Raw genomic sequence first — 20,955 nt, 5'->3', positions numbered from 1 at the left:
TCTGACCCTCAAGACCCTCTTCTTGCTGGCCCTGGCATCGGTGAAGAGAGTAGGGGAACTTCATGGTCTTTCCTTCGACGTCAAGCATTCCAGGGGATGGGGATCTGTGACGCTCGATATTGTCCCAAACTTTGTAGCGATGAGATGCTGCTTTGTCCTGTGAGGGCGCTACGGCGCTATCTGACGAGAACTTGGCACCTCAGGCCTGAGTGTCGACGCCTCTTCGTCAGCACCGGGGTGACCAAGAAAGAAGTATCCAAGATCACTCTTTCTTTCTGGCTGCGTGAAGTGATCAGGAGGGTGTACGAAGCTGATGGTAGCGACGACATCCGTACCCTTCGTCTGAGAGCCCACGAAGTCAGAGGCATTGGTCCTTCCCATGCGTTCCGCAAGAACTTCTCCGTGGCGCAGGTCCTGAAGGCAGGGGTCTGGACCAACCAGACCACCTTCACCTCCTTTTACCTTCGGGATGTAGCCCACAGGTCCTTGGACACTTTCTCCTTGGGACCCGTGGTGGCTGCTCAACAGGTTGTGTAGCTTACCCAACTCCCGAGCGGACAGAACAGCATCGCATCTTTGTGTGACTGCATGAATAGATGAGTGAATGAGAATGTGACGCTTCTTTTCCTCATCTTTTTCTCCCCCTCTACCTGTGGGCAGAGGGACGCGGTCGTCACCACGCTGGAACAGGAGACCGATGCAGGTAAGCTACTCGACCGAGCTCCATCCTATCCCTTTCATTAGGGATAGGAGCGATTATCCACCACTCCCCCCAACAAGGGGGGGGAGAGGGAGTGGAAGCCAACGAGAGACAAACCCATGACTTCATATTGCCTCTTGCAATAGGAACAAGTTCTTGCTTGCTAGTTTTAAGAGGTACGCTTACATCCCTTTTATTACTTGGGTCCAGAGGTCTGACCATTGATCCTGCGGTGCATACCCCAATCATTGGGCAGAGGCTAGGATCCCTCCCTCTGCTCTTACGACCAGGAAGGGAACCAAGGTTGGACGAACACCAGTCTGTTCATTGACTCAGATTCTACCCACCAAGAAGTGAGTCTTCCTATTGTTAAAGGACCGATGGTTTGTATCACGTATCGGAACAAATAACAATGTGTCGAAAATTGTATTTTTCCTAACTATACAAACCTGAGGTCCTTTACACATAGTCCCACCTCATGCCACCCCTCACTCTGTTTTTTCCTGGGCCTAAAGCAAAGTGATTCTTCACCTCCCAGTCGCGCTGTGTGCTGACTGTCGGACAAGCAGTTAACTACCGAACTCCCTTGTTCGAAGCTTACGACCGGTTCCAGCTGCCGCAAGTTACATTCCTATTGTTAAAGGACCTCAGGTTTGTATAGTTAGGAAAAATACAATTTTTTACAAATTGTTATATTAAGGACTTAGTTATCACATTAGGAACAAAAAAAATGCAAGTAACTGCAGATGCATGTAGATGTGGCCTTAGAACCAGGCAATGTAGCATTATTTGTATAAATGTAAGTAGAATTTAAAAGATAATTGATGTCTCAACTTTTCCTTATTTTATTTTTTTAATTTTTGCAGTGTTTATGCCATTGGTGACTGTATTCATGGGCCAATGTTGGCACATAAAGCAGAAGATGAGGGCATTGTTTGCGTTGAGGGAATGGCTGGTGGTCCTGTACATATAGATTATAACTGTGTTCCATCAGTGATTTACACACACCCAGAAGTTGCATGGATTGGCAAGACAGAAGAGGATCTCAAAGCAGAGGTATAGTAGTAATTTTGTTTTATAAGTATCTATTTAATGTTGTACAAAGTTTCAGCTGTTTTATGTTAAAAGTGATAGAGAAAAGTCAGATCAACTGACATCGATGTATATTTCTCTATGCCAGTCAGCAGCAAAAGTTAGAATGACATAAACATGGAAATTAATAAAAAAAAATTCCAAATCACCCAAGAAATTTTAAATAATATATAGTATAAAATCATTTAACCCTTAAACGCCGAATGGACGTATTAAACGTTGAGTCAAAATCTCCCCCGATTTCCGAATGGACGTACCATACGTCGGCTCAAAAAAGTTTTTTTAAAAATTCGCGGAAAAATACTTATAGGCCTACCAGCCAAAAACTTTTGAATCACGCGCCTTGGGGGATGCTGGGAGTTCACGGATCAAGGTGTTGTTTTGTTTACAATCGTTACGCAGGCGCGCAAGCACGAATTTCTTTCTTATCGCACTAAAAAGTATCAGTGACACATCTCGGAAATTATTTCGTCACTTTGACATAATTTTTGCACCGTTTTAAATTATCCTTACATGAAGTATTATATATGAAAAATGTGCGCAATTTCATTAAAATTAAAATAACAACAAAAAAATGATTGTAACTTTTATCAGTTTTGAAATATTTCCATATAAATAACGATAAGTGCCCAAATTTCAACCTTCGGTCAACTTTGACTCTACCGAAATGGTCGAAAAACACAATTGTAAGCTAAAACGCTTATATTGTAGTAATATTCAACTATTTACCTTAATTTGCAACAAATTGGAAGTCCTCTAGCACAATATTTCGATTTATGGTGAATTTATGAAAAAAACTTTTTCCTTACGTCCGCGCGGTAACTCTTCTGAAAAAAATCATACATGCGATTGTGGTAATGTTTGCACCATTTTAAAATTAGCCGTTACATAAAGTTTTATATATGGAAATGTGAGCAATTTCATGCACAATACAACTAAAAACAACCCATGGTTGTAGCTTTTATCAGTTTTGAAATATTTTCATATAAAAAATGATAAGTGACAAATTGTTCCGACACGTAATACAAACCATCGGTCCTTTAACAATAGGAAGTAGCTAGCGGCAGCTGGAACGGTCGTAAGCTTCGAACAAGGGGTTGGAGAACGGTAGTTAACTGCTTGTCCGACAGTCGCGCGCCGCGCGACTGGGAGGTAAGCAAATCACTTTTGCTTTCGGCCGCGGGTGTGAAGGACGTGTTCGTTCATCGCTCTCTGCCCGCTTCATCGTCATATGCTTTGTTTATATTGTGTTTTCTACTAATGGTTTGTTTGACTTGAAAATGAAACTGTAAGTACACTGTTTTCATTTTCATTACTTAATTATGAACCAACATGGAGTTATCGCCGTAGATGCGGCGATTTCCTCTCTTTTCATGAATTGAACCCTTGAATTATGTCTCGGTGCCGAGGGCGGCGCGCTTCGCGCCGAGTCATGTATTTTGGGCGAAAGTGTGTAATTGAAAAATGTAAGTACTTTTTTCATTATATTTTGCCCTGTGCGTTTCTGTTACCGAAAAAGCAGCGTGATTGCGCTCGGCACGAGCCTTTTATTTTTCTATGATAAAATGCAATGAAGTGGATTTGCAATGCAGTATTCTTTTAATTTTCATTTATTTATTTGCATAAGTTTAATTTGGATCAATTTTCGCTCTTACCCGGGAATTGATCCTTACGATTATTTTCTGTGAACGTGAAATCATCGCAAGTGGCAGTATTCCTGTTTCATTTTCATATATTTTTATGATAGCATCATATTTATTTTGGATCAAGTTTGTTCCGTTCTCCACCCGGGAATTGATTTTTTTCCCCTTTTCCCCTTTGAAGTTTCTATGCGTGAATCGCAACGGGCAGTATTCTGTTTCATTTTTCATTAGTTAACTTTTCACTGCTGTGCGGGGGTAGGGGAAGCGAAGGTCTGCCAGGAAGTCGTCGGAAAGCTCTCCCGCGACTCCCTTGGTATCCGATTCTTCGTCTTCCTTCCTGCCCCCCGCTCAACTTCTTCGTTGTATTTTGTATTTGGGGTCTTCCTTGCGTTCGGGGTGGGGCATGTCTTCCCCCCGTGCGTGAGGGAACCCCTCTTACTAATCTATCTATGCTACCGCAGGTGCTACATCCGTGAGACGACCTTGGACAGGTATGGACCACCGCGGCGCCAGGGCGTGTTAGCATCCACGGGCTGCTGCAGCGTCTAGCGAGGTCTGGGGCGGTCTCCACTACTACCACGGCCGGCTTATGCTGCTCCCCCCCCCCCCTCCTCCGGTCTACACTCCCCATGCTGTGTCGGTGACGCCGTCTGCCGCTACTAGGGCCGCCGCCGTACCGAAGGGGGGTTGCCGCCGCCGCCTGTTTTCTTCGTGTTGCCTGCCCCAGACTTCCACTGTTCCAGCAGCTCGCCCCTGGACCGGCCGCCAGTACCCAGGTTCCGCTGGCTGCCGATGATTCTACGAGGCGATCGCTGGGCCTGCCGTACCTGCCGCTGAGTGATTCCCGCTGCTGACGTGATTCCCGCTGTTGGCTTGGCTGTCCTTCTGGGTCTACCGCTGCCGCTGTTCCTGCCGCTCCTGAGCTGGTTGCTGTTCCTGTCGCTCCTGGTTCCTGAGCCTGTCCATGCTTGTCCTGCCACGGTGTGTCTTCCCCAGTCCCAGGTCCTTCCGGACAGGTGCAGTCGGGCCGTGTTGCTTCGGCAATAGCCCCGGCTCCGGCCTGGATGGAGGACCTGACGACTGTCCTGCGTGAGCTGACGAGGAGAGGAAGAAGAGGAAGCTGTCATCTTCGTCTTCATCGTCTGCTGCTGCCTCTTCCCCTTCGACTTCTAAGGCCCATAAGCCGAAGAAGAAGAAGGCTGCCTTCCCCCCTAAGAAGTCTCCTTCGGGAACTTCTAAGGGGGGTCCTTCTGCTGGTCCTCCTGCTCATTCGGGAGCGGGGCCCGTCTCCCCTTCCGTAAGGAAGAGATAGACGGGGACCAGAGGAGTATCGGTTAGCTCTGGTACTTCCTCGCCTGGTGCTAGCAGCGATGCCGCTACGCCAGGTTCCGGCTCGGTCTCTCGTTCGCAAGAGATCCCGAGTGTACGTTCTCCCTCGGGAGACCGTGCAGCCAAGTTTCGGCGCCAGAGTTCGCTCGGCGCCAAGACGCGGCACGGAGCAGAAGGCTGGTGAGAGCCGCGGCAGGTGGACTCTCGCCAGGCCAGCGGCCGCTCTTGCTGGTTAACCCGGGTTTTCCCCCCTAAGAAGGCTCCTTCGGGACCTTCTAAGGGCCCGTCTCGCTCCGGCGATTCGGGGAGCTCTTCTGCTGGTCCTCCTGCTCCCTCGGGAACAGGGCCCGTCTCTTCTTCTACCAAGGAGAAGAAGACGGGGACCAGAGGAGTACCAGCTTCGGCTGGCACTTCCTCGCTTGGTTCTAGCGGTTCTGCCGCCAGTAGACGCTCTTGCAGGCCAGTAGACGCTCTTGCAGCGACCAGCTGGCTGCTCGGGTTGACGTGACGGTCGCTGACCAGCCACGGGTTGAGGCGAGGAAGGGGTCCCCGCGGCCGTCGGTACCAGCCACGGCTGGTACCAGCGGCTCGACGCGCCGAGAGGACGCTTGCCGGTCTCACCGCGACAGCGGCCTAGCAGGCCCGTCACCTGACGCCGCTCCCATCGGGACCGGGACTGGGGAGCGGCCGGAGACGGTAACCCAGCAACAGCTCGCCTGGACGTTAGAGATCAGCGTCGACGTTCTCAGCCGAGCCTCTCGCCCCAGGCGAGCGGCAAGGCTAGGCCTGCTGCTCGATCGCCACCGCGGGTTGACGATCAGCAGCAGCCCTCCAAGCACGCTGGTCCTGCCAGCGAGCTAGGGGGGTGGGAGCGTCAGGTCTGCCTTCTCCTGTACCTTCAACCTCCTCGGGCTATACCGGGAGGAGCGAGGTACCTAGGAGTGATCGCGAGAGGTGCGCCGCTTGCGATCCCGCTATGACGCCGTATGGACCAGGCACGGTTCTAGGACCGACCAGGACCTATACGCGCAAGTAGCTGGAGGCGACCGTCAGGGGTCTGCCGCTGTTCCTCCTTCTGAAGGAGGAGTATCTCGGGATCTGTTCTTGCTGGAGGGACTGGACGGTCCTACTCCGCAAGACGCGGTTACTCCCGAGATACAGAGGAATTTTGCAGAAGTCATTAAGCTGATTCGTCAGCATAATGACCTTGCGGAAGGATTGCCGCTCCCACCAGCAGAACCCACGTCTGCTCGAGTCGTTTTGGGGCCCGAGAGGGAACCCAAACCGACGGTGGGTCTGTCGCGATCGGAGCTTGCCGATTCTGTCTCGAACCAGAGTCTCTCGTCTCCGGACAAGAAGGCTCTCTCAGTTCTGGCCGGTCGATCAAGCTACTTCCACCTCCTCTACTGCGACAGGGCTTTTTCTCTGTGTCTTCGGACACCGTATTTAAATACTCCTTCGGTCCTCCTGAGAGGTTTCGACCTCGACGAGGACTGGAATGAGTCGGAGGACGGTATCGGCTCTCTCCTGTCAGGTGTCGATCAGCCCCACCCAGACGACGTTCACAGTGGCGGCAGACCCTTACCTACAGTGAGAGTTCGTAACCCTCCGCGGGAAAACGTTTTCTCCTGACGATACGTTTTCCCACTGGGAAGGCGAGCGAGTATCCAATTCCTCCCCCATTCCCTCTCTCCTTACGGCTACGAGGGAAAGGGGAGGGATCCTACAGAGATTTCTCTGTAGGATCCCACGTTGGGGACTGCGCTACTGGGGGGACCTTCGGGTCCTACCTGACATAAGCCCCGGTCATTGAGGAGGGATCCTGCCCCATTCTCGATTTCTACGGGAATCGAGAGGACCACCAGCCGATATCGTTTGACGAATTCGGTGGGGGTTTCGCAGACTGCTTAGAATTCTACGGAATTTCTAGCGCATTCAGAGTGTTCGAGTTTTTTACGATCTCCAAACACTTAGGCGAGACCACGGTCCAAAGTGAGCGAGACGAGAATCCCCGATATGTTACACGATAATCGGGAACCTCGCCTATGCTCGAATTCCTGGAATTTCTAGCATTGGGAAGAAGACTGCTGCTGAAAGAAACTATCTCACAGTAGGCGACCAACTTGGAATAGAGAAGATCAGACGGGAATATCCAGTTTGGCTTGAACTATCGTCTTAGTATTCTGTTCACCATTGAAGCTTTCCTTCGAGGAAGACTTCTCCTTCACTCTCTTTGATAGAGATCGAAGGTGGTCGATCTCCAATCCTTATTTTGTTTTCTTGAAGGAAAGAATTTAGGATGGAGATCGTTGTTCAGAATCCTACAAATATACTACGTATATTAACCTCGCGACATGATTCTACTAAGCAGTTGAATTGTCCGAGGGGTAGGCGCATATCCTAGTTAATCTACGGATTGCGACTTAGAAGAGAAGTATTCTAATTGAACTGCAACTCGGGGTTGCCTGCAACCTCCCAGGAGTTTTCAGTTTCAATTTTATATACTTATGGTTTTGTCACGACAACACCATTTCAACTTTTATATTTACCGAAATTCGTTTCGCCTAAATATAATTGCTCGAGCATATCTTTTATGCTCGGTAGTTCTAGCCGAACGCATTCCTTCGTGGAATAATGGATTGCCTGGCAACTCAGGATGACGAGTCAGCGAGAGCTCAGGCTCAACTACTGCGTATTGAACTGCCTGATAGCAGCTCAGTACAGGGGGTCCTCGAGTTACGACGTTGATCCGTTCTTAAGATGCGTCGTAACACGATTTTCAGCGTAAGTCGGAACATTGAAAAATACCACATGATTTAATGTAAATACCTATCAATAACAACGAGAGAACAATTCTTTACCTTTATTAATTTGATTGGCTTGCACACTGGAGAGGAAGCTGCGGTGCTGGAGAGACTGGGGGAGGTTAGTGAAGAGAAAAAGAACCTCCAGAAGTTGCACCAATAACCTTTCCATTTCAATTATTAGACCACTACGCTGCTTAGTTATCACTGTCGCTTTCATAGGAGCAGATCCTTTCACATGTTCAACGATGCGCTCTTTATCTTTGATAATGGTAGCAACAGTCGAACGGCTAAGGCCAAGCGAGCGGCCAATGTTTGTTGGCGTTTCTCCCTTCTCAGATCGCTTTATAATGTCCACTTTAATTTCCATGGTGATGGCCTTTCTTTTCTTCGATGCACTACCATCAGAAGAGTCCGCCTTGCGCTTGGGAGCCATAACAAAGAGCAAAAAGTTACAAAAACGATACAACACGAGGGAGAGAGAGGCAGTGTAAACAACCAAAATGGCGTATGGGCGAGGAATGAGCGTAGCGAAGCGACGCCGTCCTCTCTCCCACAAAGCGTATTTCTTCCGCCGTGCCCCGGAACTAGTTCGCGTTGTTTACGTTGCTTACGACTCTAAACCGCGTAAGACGGAACGACGCAAAATATTATTTTTTATATTTTTATGGGGGCGCGTTCGTAACCACGAAACATCGTAAGTCGAGACCGGCGTAACCCGAGGACTTACTGTATCAGCTGGGCCTCCGAGATGCACGGTCAGTTATGTCTCTCTCTCCCCTGCTTTGATTGACTACCGAACCGTATCTCTGCCCAACAATCATGGACTTAGGTCTCTGATTAACGGGGATTCTCGCAATAATGAAGGACCATCTACTGCTGTGACGCTAGATTCCATCGCCTTCGACATTGCGAGAATTTTCAACAGAGATATCTCTTGGACTCTTTCATCTTTCTGTTTACCGCACGGTAACAGAAGTCTGTACAAGTCTCCCGCTGCATCGCACTGCGATAATGCGAATGATTTTGCAGACATCTGAGTTTGTCTTCAAAATATCTCGTATTCGTAGGTGTACAATTGTTCATTGTTCAACCCGAATTACAAGATGTGTCAGAAGACATCGCCTACTCTCCGACCTGACAGCTCTACTTCCAAATGTTCAGCCCATGAGAAGCAGTTCTTCAGGCGGCTTTCACCTGTGTTTTCATTACTGAAGAGCGGCTGTCGGACAAGCAGTTAACTACCGTTCTCCCCTTGTTCGAAGCTTACGACCGTTCCAGCTGCCGCTAGCTACTTCCTATTGTTAAAGGACCTCAGGTTTGTATAGTTAGGAAAAATGCAATTTTCGACATTGTCATTTTTCAACCTTCGGTCAATTTTGACTCTACCGAAATGGTAAAAAAACCCAATTGTAAGCTAAAACTCTTATATTTTAGTATTATTCAATCGTTTACCTTCATTTTGTAACAAATTGGAAGTCTCTAGCACAATATTTCGATTTATGGTGAATTTATGAAAAAAATAACATTTTCCATACGTCCGCGCGGTAACTCTTCCGAAAAAATCATACGTGCGATTGTGGTAATGTTTGCACCATTTTAAATTAGCAGTTACATAAAGTTTTATATATGAAAATGTGTGCAATTTCATGTAGAATACAACGAAAAATAATTGAAGGTTGTAGCTTTTCTCATTTTCGAAATATTTGCATATAAATCACGATAAATAGAAAAAAAAACACGTTCGGTCAACAACTTTGACTCTACCGAAATGGTCGAAAAAACAAAACGCAAATTGTAAGCTAAAACTCTTATATTTTAGTAATATTCAATCATTTAACTTCATTTTGAAACAAATTGGAAGTCTATAGCACAATATTTCAATTTATGGTGAATTTATGAAAAAAACTTTCCTTCCCTCCGCGCGCGGATTCTCTGCCATAAATCTCCGAATTGCGTACATCGAATTCTCGGAAAATTTGCTCCGTTTCATATTAGGCATTTCATAGAGTTTTATATATGAAAATGTGCGCAATTTCATGTAGAATAAAAGGAAAAATATTTGAAGGGTGTAGCTTTTCTCATTTTCGAAATATTTGCATATAAATCACGATAAATAGAAAAAAAACAACGTTTGGTCAACTTTGACTCTACCGAAATGGTAAAAAAACGCAATTGTAAGCTAAAACTCTTACAGTAACGTAATATTCAATCATTTGTATTCATTTTGAAACAAATTGGAAGTCTCTAGAATAATATTTAGAGTTACGGTGAATTTTTGAAAAAAAACTTTTTTACGTCCGCGCGTTACGAATTCGTACATCATTTTGTGATAATATTTTTCCGGTGTTGCTTTTATTGTTTTACAATGTATTATATATCAAAATGATTGCAATTTAGTGTACAATACAACGAAAAAAAAAGAAACTCGTTAGCTTTTACCGTTTTTTGCACAGCGTGATTTTAATACAATTATGTATGAATTTTTTTTTTTCGCTACCATATATCGCATTATTTACATATGATAATGATATTATTTTTCATTTCTGATGATTGCATACTAAACTTCAGGCAATGACAAAAAAAGGAGCCAAAAATGAACTCTTTAATCTTCAAAACTAAGCGCACTGTGATTTTTTGAAAAAATTATTTTTTCCGCTTCCGCGCTCACTCAAAACCGGCTCCGGCATTCGGGGGAGTTTTTTATTTTTACCGCTTCGGCGTTTAAGGGTTAAAAGGTTAATTTGGAAAATATTGTCTTATTTACAATATATGTATTATACAGTTATATGTTTTGCAGCTCTAGCCTTCAGCCATATAAATGCTAAAATCATTAGTGGAGAAGTGCCAAATCACAGAAGACGACCAATGTTGAAGTTTATAAGATAATATACTTGTTCACTAATATATTGTGTATACATCAGACTATTTAAAAGTATAAAAAGTATTGTTGTAGTAGACTTTTGGCTGCATGGCAGTACTAGCATTTGGCAGTAAATTCAAGATGTATACTTGATTATGTGTTATTTGTAGTTTAATAATTGGTTCCATGGCTCCTAAGAAACTTCATAGCGATAGTGTTACTAAGCATAGTGCTATTCCACTAGAAAATAAGGTAGCTATAATAAAACACTACAGAAATGGTGAAAAGATTGCTGCCATAGCTTGTTGTTTTAGCTTAATTTAGATAATGGTATTTTGCATGTCACTGTCGCCCATCATGTATTAGCAATTAAAAAGATAGTTAAATCTTTTACTGTAGAATGAATTATTGTACCACCGATTTGGTTGCTTATAGGGGTATATATAGTATTTCTAGGTAATTTCTTAAAGGGCTTATTTGTCAAGAAACTGTTTGTGAATTTCTCCCTTTGAGAGATTGCAAACCTGAAATGATTCGGCAAACAGAAAGCTTGAGTAAATCATTTAGGAAATTTGACAGTGAAAAGAGGGATTTGTTGCAGTTGGATAGTAAAATAAAGTAATAAAAAATAAAGAAATAAAGTACAAAGATCTATAAGTGGATCTGGAAGAAAATCCTATAAGTTTGAGATGTTGGACTGCAAGATGGAAGAAAGGGACCATGAATGGAGGTAAAGCAAAAGGCTGAAAAGTAGATGCATCTAGAGGATGAAGGGAGGCTGCAAACACTCTTTAGTATTGCACCACATGATGTGCATTTATATAAGTAACTTACCAAGTAGTTACACAGCTATACTCGCACGGCAGCTGAAATTTTAAATTCGTGGTAGCCCTCTATTGGGACCATAGGTACTACACAGAGAAAACACTTCTGTTTTTTTGCCATCATTCAACACATCGGATATTTTTGGTAGCTTGATTTGAAGTTTTCATCACTTTTCCAAAGGATTTGGCGATGTACTGATATTGTGGTAGCTATTCTGATCAGTGTTTTGAGGATTGTGGTTCAAATGTTAGATACTGTAGGGAAGGTTGTGAGATCTGGCTTACCAAAGCAACCTATGATAGTCATACAATTTGTATGAAATGTAGAGGACAGGTGTGTTGGAAAAAGCTAACATGTGCTGAATGTTTTGGATGAGATGAGAAGTGGAAAGTTTTGTGGTCCCATTTAGGTGAGTTAAATAGGGTCAGAAAGAGGAAGGTGGCTGTAGAGCCGATATTAGAGCTCGGAGCGTAGAATCTCTTGCTAATGTTTCAAGTTTCTAATAATGATTACAGATCGGAGCCCTCCCTCCTCCCCTCTTTTAGACATTAAGCGCAAAAGAAGTTATTTTCTCTGTGTTTTTGCTGCCGTGCAAGTAGAAAAATATAGCTGTAATTACTTGGTAAGTATATGTGGAAAATAATTTTATTATGAAAATACAATGTTGTTCGATACGTTATACAAACCATCGGTCCTTTAACAATAGGAAGTAACTAGCGGCAGCTGGAACGGTCGTAAGCTTCGAACAAGGGAGTTCGGTAGTTAACTGCTTGTCCGACAGTGCACGCGCCGCGCGACAGGGAGGTGAAGAATCACTTTTGCTTTCGGCTGTGTGGTGTGAGGACATTGTTTGCCATCGCTCTCTGCCCGCTTTATCGTCGTTTGCTTTCAGGATTTTTTTTTTTTTTTTTTTTTTTTTTTGAAAGTGAACTGTAAGTATGCATATTCATTTTTCATATACACTTTGTTTATTTATGATTATGGATCAAGGATCGATGTAATCTTCGCGCCTCCTATTACCTGACGACTGTGCCGGGGTTGAGGTTCATAAATGTGGAAAATTGAGAGTTTTCCTGAGATCGATCCCCAAGTCCTTTGTGCTTGGTGCCGAGGGCGAGAGCGCCGAGCCGTGTATTTTTGGGTGAAAGTGTGAAAGTGAAAATTGTAAGTGCAGTACTCTTTTTTTTCATTTTTCATTTATATTTTTGCCCTGTGCGCTCTGTGCCGAGGGCGCGAATGCTCTCGGCACGAGCCCCTTATTTTGTGTGAAAGTGAAATCGCAAGTGCAGTATTCTTTTTCATTTTCATATATTATTTTGATTGCATCAATACGTATTCATTATGGATCAAGGTTTCTGCTCTTACCCGGGAATTGATCCTTACCCTTTTATTTTGTGTGAAAGTGAAATCGCAAGTGCAGTATTCTTTTTCATTTTCATATGTTATTTTGATTGCATCATATTCATTATTGGATCAAGGTTTCCGCTCATAACCGGGAATTGATCCTTACCCCTTACACTCGATGCCAAGGGCGTGAAAGCTCTCGGCCCGAGCGCTTTTTGTGTGAAAGTGAAATCGTAAATGCAGGATTCTTTTTCATTTTCATATATATTATTTTGATTGCATCAATATTCATTGGATCAAGATTCACTTCATACCAGAAATTGAACCTTATGCCCTTGCGCTCGGTGCCGAGGGTGTGAATGCTCTCGGACCGATCCTTTTATTTTCGTGTGAAGTGAAAGTGAAATGGTAAATGCAGTATTCTTTTTCATTTCATGTATTATTTTCATTATGGATTAAGGTTTCCGCTCATACCCGGGATTTGATCCTTATGCACTTGCGCTCGGTGCCGAGGGCATGAAGGCTCTCGGTCTGAGCCGTGTTTTGGTCAGTGGTGCAGTGGGTGTTGTGCGGGGGCGGGAAGAGCGAAGGCCTGCCAAGAAGTTGTCGGAAAGCTCTCCTGCGACTCCCTTGGTAACCGATTCTTTGTCGTCTTTCCTGCTCCCCCGCTCAGCTCCCACGTATGGCACCTTCCCCTTTGGGGGGGGGGGGGGGGGGGTTTCGAGGCCCTTCTTCTTCCCCCGACCCGTGGAGCGTAGAGGAGGGCACTCGTTACCCGACGTCCAATTGTTTAAGGTCTTCTGTTCATTCTGGGTCCCCCCCGCCCTCCTACACGAGGGGAAACTCCTCCTACTTACCCGACTTTTGCTTCCACAGGTGCTTCTGCCGTGAGGGATGACCTTTGTCAGGTGTGGGCGTCTTTGGGACTGCAGTGCGTGCCGAGTGTCCAGGGCCTTTTTGGCGGGGTCTGGTGCGGTCCCTTGGAGCGGTGACCACGACGACAACCAACTTGTCGACTCCAGGGTACGCCGCCCCTCCTCACCTGGTTTACTTGCCACACATGGTGTCTGTCTCACCTACAGCCGCTGTGCAGGGGCCGATCGCCGTACCGAGGGGGGGCGTGCCACCGCCGCCCGGGTTTGCCGTGCTGCCGCGACCAGACTTACGCTGCCCCAAGAGCTCGTCTCTGGACCTGCCGCCGGGACCTAGGATGTCGTTGACTGACGCTAAGCCTCCTGGTTTACCTGACTTGCCTGCTGTTCCTGCTGCTGGTCCTGCCGCTCTTGCCACTCCTGCTGTTCCCGCTCCTGCCCACATCGTTCCAGTCCATGGTGTTGCTGCCCCAGACGCAGGTCCTTCCGGACAGGTGCAGCCGGGCCGTGTTGCTTCGGCAATTGCCCCGGCTCCGTCCTAGATGGAGGATCTGACGACTGTCCTGCAAGAGCTGACAAAGAAGAAGAGGAGGAGGAAGGTGTCATCGTCGTCTTCATTGTCTTCTTCGTCGTCTGCTGCCGCCTCTTCCCCTTCGACTTCTAAGGCTCCCAAGCCGAAGAAGAAGAAGGCTGCCTCCTTCCCCCCCTAAGAAGGCTCCTTCGGGAACTTCTAAGGGGGAGTGGGACGGGGAGTCCTTCTGCTGGTCCTCCTGCTCCTTCGGGAACAGGGCCCATCTCTCCTTCCGCAAGGAAGAAGAAGACGGGGACCAGAGGGGTACCGACTAACACTGGTACTTCCTCGCCTGGTGTTAGCGGCGCTGCCGCTAAGCCAGGTTCCGGCTCGGCCTCTCGTTCGCGAGAGGTTCCGAGTGTACGGTCTCCCGCGGGAGACTGTACAGCCAAAGTTCTGACGCCAGGACCGCGGCACGGAGCAGAAGGCTGGTGAGAGCCGCTCAGGTGACTCTCGCTGGGTTGCCGTGACAGTCCTAGACCTACCACGGTTGGAGGCTGGTAAGGGGTCTCCTCAATCGCAGGCTGGTTCCAGCGGTTTGACGCGCCATGAGAACTGTTCTCGGTCCAGCCGCTCGCCCCAGGGGAGTGGCACGACCAGGCCTGCAGCTCGATCTCCACCGTTGGATCGCCTGCAGTCCCCCAAGCACACCGGTTCTGCCGGTGAGCGAGGGGGGAGCATCAGGTCTTCCTCTCCTGTTCCTCCAACTTCCTCGGGTTACACCAGGAAGGGCGAGATATCAAGGAGTGATCGTGAGGGGCGCGCCCCCCCACGATCCCACCACGACGTCCTACGTGCCAGGCATGGTCCTCGGATCGACCAGGTCGTATGCGCAAGTGGCAGGAGAAGACTGGAAGGGGTCTGCCGCTGTTCCTCCCTCTGAAGAAGGAGGGTCTCGGGAATCGCTCTTGCTGGATCCTACTCCTCAAGATGCGAGCACTCCTGAGATCCAGAGGAATTTTGCTGAGGTCATTGTGCTGATTCGTCAGCACAACGACCTCGGGGAATGAGCTGGTCTGGTCCTGACCAGCAGCCGGTCCAGACCAGCAACTCGACCATCACCGTGGTTGATGATCATCACAGTCCTCCCAGCCTACCAGTTCTGCTGGTAGGCAGGGGAGGAGCTCTCATAACATCTCCCCTGACACATTCCTTGGTCCAGCTTTCTCCACAAGAAGCCGCTGGTCCAGACCTGCAGCTCGATCGCCACCGTTGGTCACCGTTGGTTGGCGATCGCCTGCAGTCCTTCCAGCCTACTAGCATGCTAGTAGGAAGGGTAAGAGCATCAGGGTAGGGGGGCCTGGCAAGGACGGATGACGCTTCCCAGACTCTTGGAGGGACCATCACCGCTGTTCACGTGACGGTCCGTCTGGACCACATATTCAAGGTGATGGCTGCTTGTACTCGCTTCTCCAACTGCTAGTTCTGCTGGGAAGGCGAGTGAGTATCCAATTCCTCCCCCATTCCCTCTCTCCTTACGGCTACGAGGGAAAGGGGAGGGATCCTGCAGAGTGTTCTCTGTAGGATTCCATGTTGGGGACTGCGTTCCTGGGGGGGACCTTCGGGTCCTACCGGACGTAAGTCCCCGTCGTTGAGGAAGGATCCTGCCCCATCCTCGATTCCTACGTGAACCGGGAGGACCACCAACCAATGATCGGCTGACGAATTCGGTGGGGGTTTCGCTGAGCGCTTAGAATTCTTCGGAATTTCTAGCACTCTCAAAGTGTCTGTTTTTTTACGATCTACAGACACTTGGGCGAAACCACGGTCCAGAGTGGGCTAGACGAGAATCCCGGATAATTGTTACTACGATTATCGGGAAACTCGCTGAATGCTCGAATTCCTGGAATTTCTAGCGCTCGGAAGAAGCATTGTGACTGAGACGACTAATCCTAATTGAACTGCAACTCGGGGCTGCCCGCAACCTCCCAGGAGTTATCAGTTTCGATTTTAGATACTTATGGTATTGTCACGACAACACCAACTTAGCTTTTGTATTTACCGAAAACTGTTTTGTTTAAATATAATTGCTCGAGCGTATTTTTTATGCTCGATGGTTCTAGCCGAACGCATTCCTTCGTGGAATGGATTACCTGGCAACTCAGGATGATGAGCCAGCGAGAGCTACTGTGTATTCAACTGCCTGATAGCAGCTCAGTACCAGCTGGCTCTCCGAGATGCACGGTCGGTTATGTCTCTCTCTCCCCTGCATTGATTGACTACCGAACCGTATCTCTGCCCAACAATCACGGACTTAGGTCTCTGATTAACGGGGATTCTCGCATACATGAATGACCATCTACTTCTGTGACGCTCGATTTCATCGCCTTCGACATTGCGAGAATTTTCAACAGAGATATCTCTTGGACTCTTTCATCTTTCTGTTTACTGCACGGTAACAGAAGTCTGTACTAGTCTCCCGCTACATCACACTGCGATAATGCGGAATGATTTCTGCAGACATCTGAGTTTGTCTTCAAAATATCTCGTATTCGTAGGTGTGCAATTGTTCATTGTTCACCCCGAATTAACAGATGTATCGCAAGACATCGCCTACTCCCCGACCTGCCAGCTCTACTTCCAAATGTTCAGCCCATGAGAAGCAGTTCTTCAGGCAGTATTTCCCTGTGTTTTCATTACTGAAAAAGCCCCGCTTACATTGCAACTACGACTCCTCACCGGACAGCAATGAAATAGTGGTTAGCGTTTTCAGTCATTTATAAGCACAGGTTCAGAATCTTGAGAATCCTTCTCTCGATTCGGCTGTGAAGATGTAGGTTGCATTCAATGTCCACCTTCGTCTTCAACGGCACAGTGTTGTTTCTCCTTAGCTGAGATTCAACTACTATGAGAATGTCTTGCCTTCAGGGACCTCGGTCTCTAGAAGGCAATTGACTTTCGCCTGTTGGGCACATGCCTTAAGAGAATCATCACCTCGCCTTCCGGCATCGGTGACAAACAAATACACTATTTGTTTGGTCTCTCGGCATAACCCTTTAAAGGGCAAAGGTCACGTGACTTACTCGGATGCTTGGACAACTTGCCTCACCGAACGCAGTCAGTCGGCAGCTGTCAGAGCGCCCGAGTCAGTTACGAACTACGCTGTGGACTTAGTTCGGTTTTTCCAGATCAATCATTACTTCGTCCTGGCTTGTCACAGTACCCATACCATCGACACCCACCATGGAGTGTCGGTGTCCTATCCACTACCGAGAAGAACAACTTCGCTGCATTGGGATACGAGAATGCGAGACACTTCGCTGCAGACGGATAGACCAGTATGGGTACTGGACAGCACCGAAGTCGAGAAGAGGGATAGGTCATGCAACTATTCCTTTCTTTTCCCCTGAGGGAACTGCATGACTTTTCCTGCGAAGTCAAGCATCCAGGGGATGGGGATCCGTGACACTCGAGTTCGTACTGAACTTCGTAGCGAAGACTCAGAACCCTTCGGTCCCTGACGATCGGTTTGAGTTCTTCACAATCCCCTCCCTAATGGACTTCACCGCCTTCGATGCGAAGGAGATGCTGCTTTGTCCTGTGAGGATGCGACGGCGCTATCTGAAGAAACTCGACACCCCAGGCTGAGTGTTGACGCCTCTTTGTTAGCACCGGGATGACCTAGAAGTACATTCCCTCGCGTCCGCAAGAACTTCTCCGTGGCGCAGGTACTGAAGGCAGAGGTCTGGTCCAACCAGACCACATGCACCTCCTTCTACCTTCGGGATATTGCCCACAGGTCCTTGGATCGTTTGCCTTGGGACCCGTGGTGGCTGCTCAACACGTTGTGTAGCGAACCCAGACCCTCGCAGGCTGAACAGCATCAAGTCCTGGTGTGACTGTAAGAATGGATGAGTGAATGAGAGTGTGACTGGCTCCTCTTCCCATCTTTTTCTCCCCCTCTACCTGTGGGTAGAGGGATACGGTCGTCACCCTGCTGGATAAGGACGAGATGCAGGTGAGCTACTCTACAGAGCCCCATCCTATCCCTTTCACTAGGGATGGGAGCGAATATCCACCACTTCCCCCAACAAGGGGGGGGAAGTGGAAGCCAACAAGAGACAAACCCATAACTTTATGTTGCCTCTTGCAAACAGGAACATGTTCTTGCTTGCTGGTACAAAGAGATACACTTGCCTCTCTCTTAGTACTTGGTCCAGAGGTCTGACCATTGATCCTGCGGTGCACACCCCGATCAATCGGACAGAGGCTTGGATCCCTCCCTCGCTCTTACGACCAGGGAGGCATTCCAAGGTCGGGCGAACACCAGTCTGTTCACAAAGACTCAGATTCCTCCCACCAAGAAGTGAGTCTTCCTATTGTTAAAGGACCGATGGTTTGTATAACGTATCGGAACAAATGACAATTTGTCGAAAATTGCATTTTTCCTAACTATACAAACCTGAGGTTCTTTACATATAGTCCCACCTCATGCCACCCCTCACTCTGCAGTTTTTGCTTGGGCCTAAAGCAAAAGTGATTCTTCACCTCCCAGTCGCGCGGCCCGCGCACTGTCAGACAAGCAGTTAACTACCGAACTCCCTTGTTCGAAGCTTACGACCGTTCCAGCTGCCGCTAGTTACTTCCTATTGTTAAAGGACCTCAGGTTTGTATAGTTAGGAAAAATGCAATTTTCGACAAATTGTCATTTTAAATATGGGTACGAATCTCATAATTGTAAGAATCAGTTTATTAAGGAAATGAATTTTATCAAAACTTGCAATGTAGTTATTTGAAATTGGAATGGAAGTAGCATACCATATGAATGTTAGAAATACCTGGCTAGCTGGGTGGAGGACTTCACAACCAATAGGTAGAAGGTAATGTGTGTTCACCAGTTTTGAGAACAGTGCTGTTCATTACATCTTCTGTGGGCATCATAACCACAGTTCAACAGCCACCACAGCAAGTGGTGCAAGTATTTCAATGTGTCAGTGCCAGAGTTCTGATAACAGAGTATTAGAGGATTAGTATGCACCTCGCCCAAGATTACTGACAGTGGGGCGGGAAGTCTTGATTTCCTTAATCATACAAAGCATCCCACCAGCTATCTTCAGTAAGAAAAATCCAGCACAAAACACCATTGATAACATCATGTTGTCAGAACCAAGTGTTTTCAAAAGGAACCTCAGGCTTTCATATGACAGTTTTTGAAGCTTGTGGATGAGAACTTTCTTATGCCCTTCATTTCAACCACAAAGACCTATTTTTCCTCTGTTTGGTCAGACATTCAACAATTATATCCTCTTCCTCCTTACTCAGTTGAGCCTGCACCATAATTAAAGGTTTGGTTTGAAAAATGTGATTAAAAATTTTTTTTTTTATGCAAACTGTCCCACAAACCCCAGGTATGAGATGTATTGATAGTTGGAACCGGTGGGTCTACTCAATGTGACAAAATGGGAACTGCTAGTATGGGATTCAATGAAAAATATTTTAATATTAAAATATATTTTCAGGGTGTGGAGTATACGGTTGGAAAATTCCCCTTTGCTGCAAATTCTCGAGCCAAATGCAACAATGACACAGATGGTCTTGTGAAGGTTCTTGCTGATAAGCACACTGACCGCATGCTTGGCTCACACATCATTGGCCCAGGTGCGGGAGAAATGATCAATGAGGCTGCACTTGCCATGGAGTATGGAGCTAGCTGTGAAGATGTTGCAAGAGTTTGTCATGCACATCCTACTTGCTCCGAAGCGTTCAGAGAAGCAAATTTGGCGGCATATTTTGGCAAACCAATCAACTTTTAATATTGAATGTTGACAGTGTCTTCATTCTTTAGGATACGTACTTGGTATTTATAGTTATATAATTTTGACTTACAAAAATTCATGAGAAGTTTTGGAGAATGTAAATGTTATTAAATTTTAAACAACAAAAACTTTTCACTGCTGAGCTGTACAGTACTTCAAACAATTTGTACCTTTTTCTGTTATTACAAATTTTTTACTTGTTAAAGAGAACTTTCAGGATTTTATTTTTTATTTAATAATTTTATTAAACAGTGAACCTTGTAGGGTTTATAGTGTTTACTGGATAAAACATGTAATGGGCATGCTTTACTTCAAATTGTATATAGTTGTGCATAAAAATTGTCAAGTCGGTGGACAAGATGTAAGTACTCAAGAGTATATTAATTTCTAAGTAAAGTATTGAGTAGTTTTATTTTAACTTATTATTTTGGTGGTTTAAATGATATACTACTCCTTTCAAAGAAAGTCTTGATTTATCACTTGGGTGTTTCATTACAACTGTCAATCATATGTTGCTTTATTCCTATGAAGTAAATACCTAGTTACTCCATCTCGTACCGTTCGAGTTTGAGGGGCCTGATTTGCACATGTCCAGACCTGCATACCTTGCTGTCTTGTCTCCTTCAATATCCCTGCAAAGTGGGACCACATTGTTGCCTTCCAGAAGAAAGACTTTGTACAGATATTTTTATTATTCACTTAACTGCTTTCTTTCTCTTCAATTGGTGGCAATTTCGCCTTGAGTGTGTAGTGCGGAGCTAGCATTTGTGGTCTGTCCTCAATGACAGATCCCAACAACAACTCCCAGAAGGTTCAACATAGTAGAATGAGAGAGTAGTGTTTCTCAATACATTACAGGTGAGTATTCACTTTTTTGTTTTGTCTACTTAGCTACAGTATATTAGTATTGCACATTGTTCCCTTTTCTGCTAGTTTTTATCTAGTCTTGCAGTGTTTGCTATGGTACTGTTTTTACCTAATGTTCAGTTTGGAGTTCCTTAGTGTTACATTTTTAAAAGGTAACTACTGTGTTATGCAAAGTAATTTTTTTCCTGAATATTATTATTTTTGCTACATCAGTGGCTTTTGCCTCAGTGTTTGAATGGTGCTTATAGGCACCATGTTATTATTCTGTGGTGGATTCTAAGCCTAGAAA

The 20,955-nt window shown here is 46.2% G+C and overlaps 1 protein-coding gene across 2 annotated transcripts in view; it reads left to right on the top strand.

The window, feature by feature from the left end:
• LOC135224739 (dihydrolipoyl dehydrogenase, mitochondrial-like) overlaps positions 1-20,278 on the top strand; it is a 153,136-nt gene extending 132,858 nt beyond the window's left edge. For both annotated transcript variants that reach the window (XM_064264062.1, XM_064264061.1), the window contains exons 8-9: positions 1,567-1,756; positions 19,503-20,278. In XM_064264062.1, coding sequence (XP_064120132.1) covers positions 1,567-1,756; positions 19,503-19,796 — 484 coding nt within the window. In that variant the 3' untranslated portion in view covers positions 19,797-20,278. The remainder of the gene's footprint in view (positions 1-1,566; positions 1,757-19,502) is intronic.
• Positions 20,279-20,955: the final 677 nt, after the last annotated feature.

Source organism: Macrobrachium nipponense, chromosome 12, assembly GCF_015104395.2.
Source record: "Macrobrachium nipponense isolate FS-2020 chromosome 12, ASM1510439v2, whole genome shotgun sequence".
Taxonomy (NCBI): domain Eukaryota; kingdom Metazoa; phylum Arthropoda; class Malacostraca; order Decapoda; family Palaemonidae; genus Macrobrachium; species Macrobrachium nipponense.
Note: the sequence above shows the minus strand (reverse complement) of the source record. Positions and strands in the feature narration are given on the sequence as shown.